The 11026-nt window shown below is 43.9% G+C and overlaps 1 protein-coding gene across 1 annotated transcript in view; it reads right to left on the bottom strand.

Annotated features, from left to right (window-relative positions):
* Window positions 1–894: 894 nt before the first annotated feature.
* Window positions 895–11026, bottom strand: part of LOC311247649 (drebrin-like protein) — a gene marked incomplete at both ends in the record, with an annotated part of 19344 nt that continues 9212 nt past the window's right edge. The window contains one exon of the mRNA XM_084338663.1: window positions 895–933. Coding sequence (XP_084194789.1) covers window positions 895–933 — 39 coding nt within the window. The remainder of the gene's footprint in view (window positions 934–11026) is intronic.

Below are 11026 nucleotides of genomic sequence, written 5' to 3' on the forward strand. Positions count from 1 at the left end.
GGACGCCACCCACACAGCAGCAGGCGGGTCGCCCGACCTGGCGACCGCCAGACCATGGTCTGGAGGGGGAGGTGTGGTGGTGTGCCGTAGAATTCGATACCACTGCGGCCGGCCAGACGAAAGCGCTGGCGCCCGGCTGCGCATCCCGATGCGGTCAGAACCGGAGTCTGTACCCAAGAGACAGAACAGGTCGGAAGGAGGTCAAGGGGGCGAGGACGGCCCGGACCAGGGGCCTCGTCGGCGCCGCTACCGCCGCAACTTCAACTACCGCCGCAGATGCTCGCCGGCCGGCGACCAGCCGGGCCCAGAGAGCGGCGATGGAAACGTCAAGAGGACGTCAGTGTTCACGGTTCGTCCCGAAAGAGGGGGCCCCGAAAGGACCGTGCAGAGAGATCGGAGCAAGATCTGCCCCTTCCCGGCCTCCGACCCGGAAGAGCGGACGAGAGCTTCCCGAAGGAGCCCGATGAGAGCGCGGAGCTCATCCGAAGCAGACGTGGGGGGTGCCTTCGTTTACCCTCGTGAACCGCACCCTAGGGCGTGTAGCAGCAGCGCCGCTACAGCAGCAGCTGAAGCAGCGCCGAACGAGGGAGGAGAGGTAGAGTTGGTCCCCTCAGGCGAGGACGGCGAGGGCTGCGAAGACGACGGAGACAGGGACGAGGAGGGCGCTGTGAGCGGCCCCTCAGAGGCCTCGGAGGGCGAAGCCGTGGCCGAGGACCCGCCAACAGAGACGGAGGAATCTGACACGGAGTCAGACTGGTGGGGGGTTGAGCAAACCCGGGCCCAGCTGAATGACAGAGGTGAGCCACTCGCTCGGTGTTTCCAAGACCATGTGCGAAGGTGTGTGGGAACGAGACGAGTGGTGCACCTGTATGTCTAAGGGAATATGGCGCAGAATCAGACGCAGGGGGGACCCGCCAACAGAGACGGAGGAATCTGACACGGAGTCAAACTGGTGGGGGGTTGAGCAAACCCGGGCCCAGCTGAATGACAGAGGTGAGCCACTCGCTCGGTGTTTCCAAGACCATGTGCGAAGGTGTGTGGGAACGAGACGAGTGGTGCACCTGTATGTCTAAGGGAATATGGCGCAGAATCAGACGCAGGGGGGGTTGAACGAACCCGGCCCCAGAGGAGCACCAGAGGTCGGCTACCCGCTCGGTATCGCCAGGACTACGTGCTCAAGAGTGTGTCCAACTCCAGAGGGAGTGTGTAAAACTGTTGGCATAATGCGTAATTGTCAATCGATGTGTGAAACTGTTGGTCTCAGGACCGTTTTCATGCATGCGTTTGTTTTTGTTGTTTTTGTTGTTAACTTGCAGAGGACTTAGCAAGTTCAAAGTGGGGGGAAATGTAGCAGTCTGGAAAATATGGTATATTATTCAGAACTGCTGACTGTGTTTATATCCCTTTTTGTACACAAATACATTCTAACTAGTGTCATTGATTCACACGAACAATGACACCAACGTCCCCGTCCAAAGAGCATTGGGACACGGATTATCAATTACAGTATTGATTCATATTACAGTGCGTCTCCCCTTGTGACTGGCAGGCGGGACCAGCAGGGGGCAGTAGCAGGCAGAGAGTGGCGGAGAGAGCTGAGAGATGATAAAGGGAGGAGCCGAGCGGAAGTCGTTCTCTTCGGCAGTGAACTTGACAACGAGAAGTCACGTCTAACGGGGGGGGCTCTGGATAGCCCCGTTGCTGACCTTATGCCGGAGTGCCCCGTGGAACAGTGACGGGTGATAGGAAGTACTGGCTAGTGGATACGATATCCTAGCAGTACCAGTGGTATGATATGAACAATAAGTGCAGAGCCAGGCACTAACAGTCGAGTTATACCTAGTTACAGTGAGCGGTATAGGTAGCGTGCGGCTAAGGATCACAGTAGTATTGCTCGTGTTATACTTAGTTACAGTGCCGGTATAGACTGCGTGCAGCTACGGGGGTGGACCTGCGAACACTCTGCTCTGGCCGTCAGCAGCCGTCTTCACCGGCGGTTCTACCACCACTCTGCGCCGGCTGGAGAGCAGCCAACACGGGAGCCGTCCCGTCCAGCAGAGGTCGCCCAGCACCAGCTCAGCCAGCACTGCCTCTCTGCTATAGCTCCGCCTGCTAGCACCTGCGACGCGAGTGTTCGACGCCATCTTGCCACCAGGACGGTGGTGGAGCGGCGCGGCTGCCATTTTGGTAGAGTAAACATTAGGGCTTCGGCGCCCAGGATCTATTGCACCTTACACAGTGTGGAGCGGCCTGCGGGTGAAGTTAACGTTGCTAACTGCAGACCCCAAACATTACATTACATGCCGGCATTAGCATAGGGCTTTTGTTTTGGTAATTGTGGGCCCACACTTTTGGTTTTATTTCCTTTTCTTTGAGCGTGATACAATGTGTGTGTATTAATATTTTCCCATTCAATTAACCCTTCCCTGGGGGGGAAGTTACAGACCTGGTGCATTATAATTAAAGCCTTTTGAGGTATTATTCTGGCCGTATAATTAAAGCCTGTTGAGGTATTATACAGGGTGAAGACCCAGACGTGGGTGATGAGTCAAACACAGTGAAGTATATTATCCCTGATAGTAACCCAGAGGTGGGTGCATAATATACGTGTTTATGAGGTATTGAGTTGAACAGCAGGGGCTATAGTAGGACTTCAGCCCAATTGGCCACTAGTATTAAATAATTGTAACTGAACAGTACAATTAACATAAAGACTTGAATGGGGTTCTGTGTGCGTGTCCATTCCTGTGCCCTGCATTAACTCTTTTGGTGTGGGTAACGTATATATATGGTTAACCCCTTCCTACCCAACTCTCCCCTTTTCATTGTAAGGTTTCTAGGGTCATTGAGGGAGGGTACTGCTTGCGGGGGGAACTCAGAGTATTTGATTACAATTCAGTCACGAGGTGTGGGAGGGTCTAAGGAGCGACTGGGAGGAGTGGGAGCGTGTTGGGGAGTACTGCTGACCGCCCTGCGACAGGGAAGGAAGACCAGAGTACCAGACCAGGTTGGTAAATCCCGGGCCCCATCCACTCACACTACCAGCCTCCAGTCGACGCCCCAGGCCCAAAGACGAGGGTGCAGCCAGACAGAGTTCTGCTGTGTCCAGCTACCTCCTGACTGCCAGCAACCGTTCCCACGAAGCAGGGATAATCCACCCTGCTACACATGGGTATTTTATTTTGTCTTTAATGTTAGCTTGCAAACTCAAATACTGTCTTGGTAAGCCTCATAATGAATTGTTTGGGGAAAAAAAGAAAAACATCGTGATGCGTATCGTGTATCGCCGAAAGGTCAGAAAATATCGTGATATCATATTTAGGCCATATCGCCCAGCCCTGGCTAAAATACCCCAAAGTATACCCCAAAATACCAGAAAATACCAGAAAAGACCCCAAAATACCCTAAAATACGGCCAAAGTATACCCCAAAGTACCAGAAAATACCAGAAAATACCTCAAAATACCCCAAAATACCCTAAAATACCCCAAAGTATACCCCAAAATACCAGAAAATACCCCAAAATACCCCCAAAGTATACCCCAAAGTACCAGAAAATACCAGAAAATACCCCAAAATACCCCAAAGTATACCCCAAAATACCAGAAAATACACTAAAATACCCCAAAGTATACCCCAAAGTACCAGGAAAATACCCCAAAATACCACAAAGTACCCCAAAGTATACCCCAAAGTACCAGAAAATACAAGAAAATACCCTAAAATACCCCAAAGTATACCCCAAAATACCAGAAAATACCAGAAAATACCCCAAACTACCCCCAAAGTATACCCCAAAGTACCAGAAAATACCAGAAAATACCCCAAAATACCCCAAAGTATACCCCAAAATACCATAAAATACCCCAAAATACCATAAAATACCCCAAAGTATACCCCAAAGTGCCAGAAAATACCCCAAAATACCCCAAAGTATACCCCAAAGTACCAGAAAATACCAGAAAATACCCCAAAATACCCTAAAATACCCTAAAATACCCAAAGTATACCCCAAAATACCAGAAAATACCAGAAAATACCCCAAAGTATACCCCAAAGTATACCCCAAAGTACCCCAAAGTATACCCCAAAATACCAGAAGATACCAGAAAATACCGCAAAATACCCCAAAATACCCTAAAATACCCCAGAGTATACCCCAAAGTACCAGGAAATACCAGAAAATACCTCAAAACACCCCAAAATACCATAAAATACCCCAAGTATACCCCAAAATACCAGAAAATACCCCAAAATACCCCAAAGTATACCCCAAAGTACCAGAAAATACCAGAAAATACCCCAAAATACCCCGAAGTATACCCCAAAGTATACCCCAAAATACCAGAAAATACCAGAAAATACCCCAAAATACCAGAAAATACCAGAAAATACCCCCAAAGTATACCCCAAAGTACCAGCAAATACCCCAAAATACCCCCAAAGTACCCCAAAGTATACCCCAAAGTACCAGAAAATACAAGATAATACCTCAAAATACCCCAAAATACCCTAAAATACCCCAAAGTATACCCCAAAATACCAGAAAATACCCCAAAGTATACCCCAAAGTACCCGAAAATACCCGAAAAGACCCCAAAGTATACCCCAAAATACCAGAAAATACCCCAAAATACCCCAAAATACCCTAAAATACCCTAAAATACCCCAAAGTATACCCCAAAGTACCAGAAAATACCCCAAAATACCCCAAAGTATACCCCAAAATACCAGAAAATACCCCAAAGTACCCCAAAATACCCCAAAGTACCCCAAAGTATACCCCAAAATACCCCACAGTACCCCAAATTACCCCAAAGTACCCCAACATATCCCAAAATGAAAAACAAAAATGTGCACATTTTGTGTAATAGTGTGTAATAGTGTAATAGTGTGTAATAGTGTAATAGTGTAATTCTGTAATAGTGTGTAATAGTGTAATAGTGTAATAGTGTGCTAGTGTAATAGTGTAATAGTGTGCTAGTGTGTAATAGTGTAATAGTGTGTAATAGTGTAATAGTGTGCTAGTGTAATAGTGTAATAGTGTGTAATAGTGTAATAGTGTGTAATAGTGTAATAGTGTAATAGTGTCATTTTGTGTAATAGTGTAATAGTGTAATAGTGTGTAATAGTGTAATAGTGTAATAGTGTGATAGTGTATAATAGTGTAATAGTGTGTAATAGTGTAATAGTGTGTAATAGTGTAATAGTGTGTAATAGTGTAATAGTGTATTAGTGTGTAATAGTATAATAGTGTGTAATAGTGTAATAGTGTGCTAGTGTAATAGTGTAATAGTGTGTAATAGTGTAATAGTGTAATAGTGTGTAATAGTGTAATAGTGTGTAATAGTGTAATAGTGTGTAATAGTGTAATTTTGTGTAATAGTGTGTAATAGTGTAATAGTGTGTAATAGTGTAATAGTGTGCTAGTGTGTAATAGTGTAATAGTGTGCGAGTGTAATAGTGTAATAGTGTGTAATAGTGTGTAATAGTGTGCTAGTGTAATAGTGTAATAGTGTAATAGTGTGCTAGTGTGTAATAGTGTAATAGTGTGTAATAGTGTAATAGTGTATTAGTGTGTAATAGTGTAATAGTGTGTAATAGTGTGCTAGTGTAATAGTGCAATAGTGTAATAGTGTAATAGTGTGCTAGTGTGTAATAGTGTGTAATAGTGTAATAGTGTAATAGTGTGTAATAGTGTAATAGTGTGTAATAGTGTGTAATAGTGTGTAATAGTGTAATAGTCTGCTAGTGTAATAGTGTAATTGTGTGTAATAGTGTAATAGTGTAATAGTGTGTAATAGTGTGTAATAGTGTGTAATAATATAATAGTGTAATAGTGTGTAATAGTGTAATAGTGTGTAATAGTGTAATAGTGTGTAATAGTGTCTATTACACTATTACACACTATTACACTATTACACTATTACACACTATTACACTATTATATTATTACACACCATTACACTATTACACTATTACACACTATTACACTATTACACTATTACACACTATTACACTATTACACTATTACACACTATTACACACTATGACACTATTACACACTATCACACTATTACACTATTACACTATTACACACTATTACACTATTACACACTATTACACAACATTACACTATTACACTATTACACACTATTACACTATTACACACTATTACACTATTACACACTATTACACTATTACACACTATTACACTATTACACTATTACACTAGCACACTATTACACTATTACACACTATTACACTATTACACTATTACACACTAGCACACTATTACACTATTACACTAGCACACACTATTACACTATTACACTATTACACACTATTACACTATTACACTATTACACACTATTACACTATTACACACTATGACACTATTACACACTATCACACTATTACACTATTACACTATTACACACTATTACACTATTACACACTATTACACAACATTACACTATTACACTATTACACACTATTACACTATTACACACTATTACACTATTACACACTATTACACTATTACACACTATTACACTATTACACTAGCACACTAGCACACTATTACACTATTACACACTATTACACTATTACACTATTACACACTAGCACACTATTACACTATTACACTAGCACACTATTACACACTATTACACTATTACACACTATTACACACTTTTACACACTATTACACTATTACACACTATTACACTATTACACTATTACACACTATTACAGTATTACACTATTACACACTATTACACTATTACACAAAATGTGCACATTTTAGTTTTTCATTTTGGGATATGTTGGGGGTACTGTGGGGTATTTTGGGGTATACTTTGGGGTACTTTGGGGTATTTTGGGGTACTTTGGGGTATTTCCTGGTATTTTCTGGTACTTTGGGGTATACTTTGGGGTATGTTAGGGTATTTTGGGGTATTTTGGGGTATTTTCTGTTATTTTCTGGTATTTGGGGGTATACTTTGGGGTATTTTAGGGTATTTTGGGGTATTTTCTAGTACTTTGGGGTATACTTTGGGGTATTTTGGGGTATTTTCTGGTATTTTTTGGTATTTTGGGGTATACTTTGGGGTATTTTAGGGTATTTTGGGGTATTTTGGGGTATTTTCTGGTACTTTGGGGTATACTTTGGGGTATTTTAGGGTATGTTGGGGTATTTTCTGGTATTTTCTAGTACTTTGGGGTATACTTTGGGGTATTTTAGGGTATTTTGGGGTATTTTCTGGTATTTTCTAGTACTTTGGGGTATATTTTGGGGTATTTTAGGGTATTTTGGGGTATTTTGGGGTATTTTCTGGTATTTTCTGGTACTTTGGGGTGATTAGTAGGACCCGTTTTTAGGCCCCTTTTAAAAGCCTCGACGGATTGTGGTGCTCTCAGGTGGATGGGGAGAGCATTCCAAAGTCTGGGTGCGGCAGAGCAGAAGGCGCGATCGCCCATGGTGTGCAGCTTAGTCCTGGGGGCTTTGAGGAGGTAGGCTGTGCCGGAGCGGAGGGAGCGTGAGGACTGGGGGGTGAGGAGTTCCTTGAGGTAGGCAGGGGCACCACCGTGTACGCACTGGTGAGTGAGGAGGGAGACCTTGTACTCAATCCTGTGTTCCACGGGGAGCCAGTGAAGGGATCTGAGGGTGGGGGTGATGTGATCATATTTGCGCACCCTCATCAGGATCCTAGCAGCGACATTCTGGATGGTTTGTAGTTTTTTAATGCTTTTACTAGGGATCCCGATGAGGAGTGCATTGCAATAGTCCAGCCTGGAGGAAACAAAAGCGTGGACGAGTTTCTCGGAATCTGCCAGAGTGAGTGAGGGATGGAGTTTCGTGATATTTCGGAGGTGAAAGAAAGAGGTCTTGCAGAGGTGTTTGATGTGTGTTTCATATGTGAGGTGGGGGTCCATTTTCACGCCCAAGTTGGTGACAAGGGTGGAGAGGGGAATGTCCTGACCGGAGAAGGAGATGGTGGTGATGTTGGTTGACCGGACCTGGTGTGGGGTACCGATCAGCATGGCTTGTGTTTTGGAGCTGTTGAGTTTTGGAGGTAGTGTGTCTAACATACAGGTAGTGTGTCTAACATACAGGTAGTGAGTCTAACATACAGGTAGTGTGTCTAACATACAGGTAGTGTGTCTAACATACAGGTAGTGTGTCTAACATACATACAGGTAGTGAGTCTAACATACAGGTAGTGAGTCTGACAGACAGGTAGTGTGTCTAACATACAGGTAGTGTGTGTCTGACAGACAGGTAGTGTGTCTAACATACAGGTAGTGTGTCCAGGGGTGTAGCTCCAGATTCTGGGCTCCATGAAAGAATGTATTTGTAGGCCCCCTCGCAAGCGCGCGAGCGGAATTTTTTTTGCCATTTTTTTATTGATGCAAACGCATAATATGGTTTTTACCTATACATTCGGATCAGCAGTTCAGCACCTGCACTGTTGGTGGGTGAGCCTAGTAAAGGATGTCGCATTGCGTTCATCTTCAATGAATGGACCAATGCAATAGTCTACCAAAGCCCCCCCTTTCTCTATATATATCTCACACACACACACACACACACACACACACTTCAGAAACAAACATAGTATCAATGAGAGCATCAATAATACACCTGCGTGATGTCTAGTAAAAAAAAAATATATATATATATATATTTTTTTTTTTTGGGGCCCCCCCCAGTGCTGGGCCCTTGGAATCATCCTAAGCTACCCCCCCCCCCCCCCCCCCAGCTACGCCCCTGAGTGTGTCTAACATACAGGTAGTGTGTCTGACAGACAGGTAGTGTGTCTAACATACAGGTAGTGTGTGTCTGACAGACAGGTAGTGTGTCTAACAGACAGGTAGTGAGTCTGACAGACAGGTAGTGTGTCTAACATACAGGTAGTGAGTCTAACATACAGGTAGTGAGTCTGACAGACAGGTAGTGAGTCTGACAGACAGGTAGTGTGTCTAACATACAGGTAGTGTGTCTAACATACAGGTAGTGAGTCTGACAGACAGGTAGTGAGTCTGACAGACAGGTAGTGAGTATGACAGACAGGTAGTGAGTCTAACAGACAGGTAGTCAGGCCTGTACGCTGCGACGAGATCGTCGCAAATTGCCCCCTAATTTGGCCGGTGCGAATGAAAAATTATATCTACTCGCAAGCTTGCGAATAGTGATTTCACCCCTTCATTCGCATTTCACTACACTAACATTAGCCTACAACCAGGACCCTGTTTCATGTACGTGGTTCAACTAAGTCGATCAACATGTCCATTATCCAGCTTCAGTTAACCCGATGTTCAAAGCCGGGATTTTCCTGTTTCACAAAGGAGGATTCAGTCTCGTTAACTCAAGCCAGACTTGAGAGTCAGGCTCAAGTCAGGCTAGATGCGCGCTCCCGTTTTAGGTGGAAAGCCAGCACGTATCGATGGCAGAGACCCTGATTCTCAACGGCATTGATTGATTAATTGATTTAAGACTTTATTGACAGATTGCAATAGGCTCAATCGCCTCGCCGACAAGTTAAATGCGTTATCTATAGGCTAATTCTAAGTCTCTCATTACCTCAATCAATCAGATTATATTTCTTTAAACTTGCCTGCTGGATTGAATAATCAAATGAGATCTTGCTAGCGAAAATAACTAGTTAACTGTTATACAGAATTACGAGACGGCTTTCTTGCCCATTGATTGATGTATAGTCAATGTTTAACTTATCTCCAATGTGGTCTAACGGGTTGTTCTTTTGACTTCCACACGGACGACCCGGGTTCAAGACCGGGGTCCTTCTTTTTGCAATATAGGAATAATTCAATTTGGTGCACGTTGAGAGCTATATAAAGAATGACATCCTCAATGCATGTAGATTTATAATATTTTAACTTAAAACCAGGCTACTTTGGCGTATAATCTTTAATATTATATTCAAAAAAATCATATTGGAAACACCGGGATTTGAACCCGGATCGCTAGGTTGGCAGACTTGAGCGCTACCGCTGGGCCACTGGGCCAGATGGGATAGATTCATTGTTTATACATTAATGAACGAGAGACCCGTGTTTAGAATATCCCTTATTTTGAATGAAGTTTTATTTTTTTATCCTCATTCATTCATGTGACGTCAACGGCTCATTCAATTTCTCAAATCCGTCAAACAGCGCATCTCATCAGACATCTTAATCCCAGTTACAATTAAAATAACCACATAATGTGTACGTCGCACGAGCGAGCGCCACCGTCGCCACGGTATATATAACGTGCATTATTTAGGACAAAGTGAATTTAGTATCAGCATGTTGGGTCTATTTTACATTTCAAAAGCCCCCTCTGGAAGAATGGAGCACAAAAACGTAATTCAGAATGGTATAATGCAGATCGTAGACTGTGGGAATAGTTTCAGGAAACGAGCTGTCACTTCTTTGCGGGGGCGTGGCTCTGCGTGATCGGGCTAACTTGAACTTGAACTCTGCTTTCGAGCAGGCTCAAACTTTTGGATCTGTTGGCATGGTGATCTGGAAAATCCACGTACATGAAATCGGAAAGTCCGGCTAACCCAGTTATCCAGCTAAAGTTATCCGGCTAACTCAGTTATCCAGGTACATGAAACGGGGCCCAGGGCTGTACAGGCGACATAATGTTGCGGTTGTAATTTCATTAGACAGACCAGCGCGGACATTTAATAACATGCAATTTAATTGACACGAGCAATGGGCTAACGTTAGCTGGTGGTCCCGAGTGAAGCAGGGACGGCGGAGCTATAGGCTAACGTTAGCTGGTGGTCCCGAGTGAAGCAGGGACGGTGGAAAAGTGAGGAAAGGGGGTGGGTTATATTGACAAGTGACAACGCTTGACAACAGAAGTTTAAACATAACTTCATATTTATTAGTTATTCGTTTCTGTATATCATCCACTTTCCATCTCCGTGTTAGACTCTTCCTGTTTACACTCGAGTGTGACGTCATCACCTACGGCAGCTTAGACGATCAAAACGCGAACCTAGAACAA

This window comes from Notolepis coatsorum (genome assembly GCF_963971535.1).
Source record: "Notolepis coatsorum genome assembly, contig: SCAFFOLD_1205, whole genome shotgun sequence".
Taxonomy (NCBI): domain Eukaryota; kingdom Metazoa; phylum Chordata; class Actinopteri; order Aulopiformes; family Paralepididae; genus Notolepis; species Notolepis coatsorum.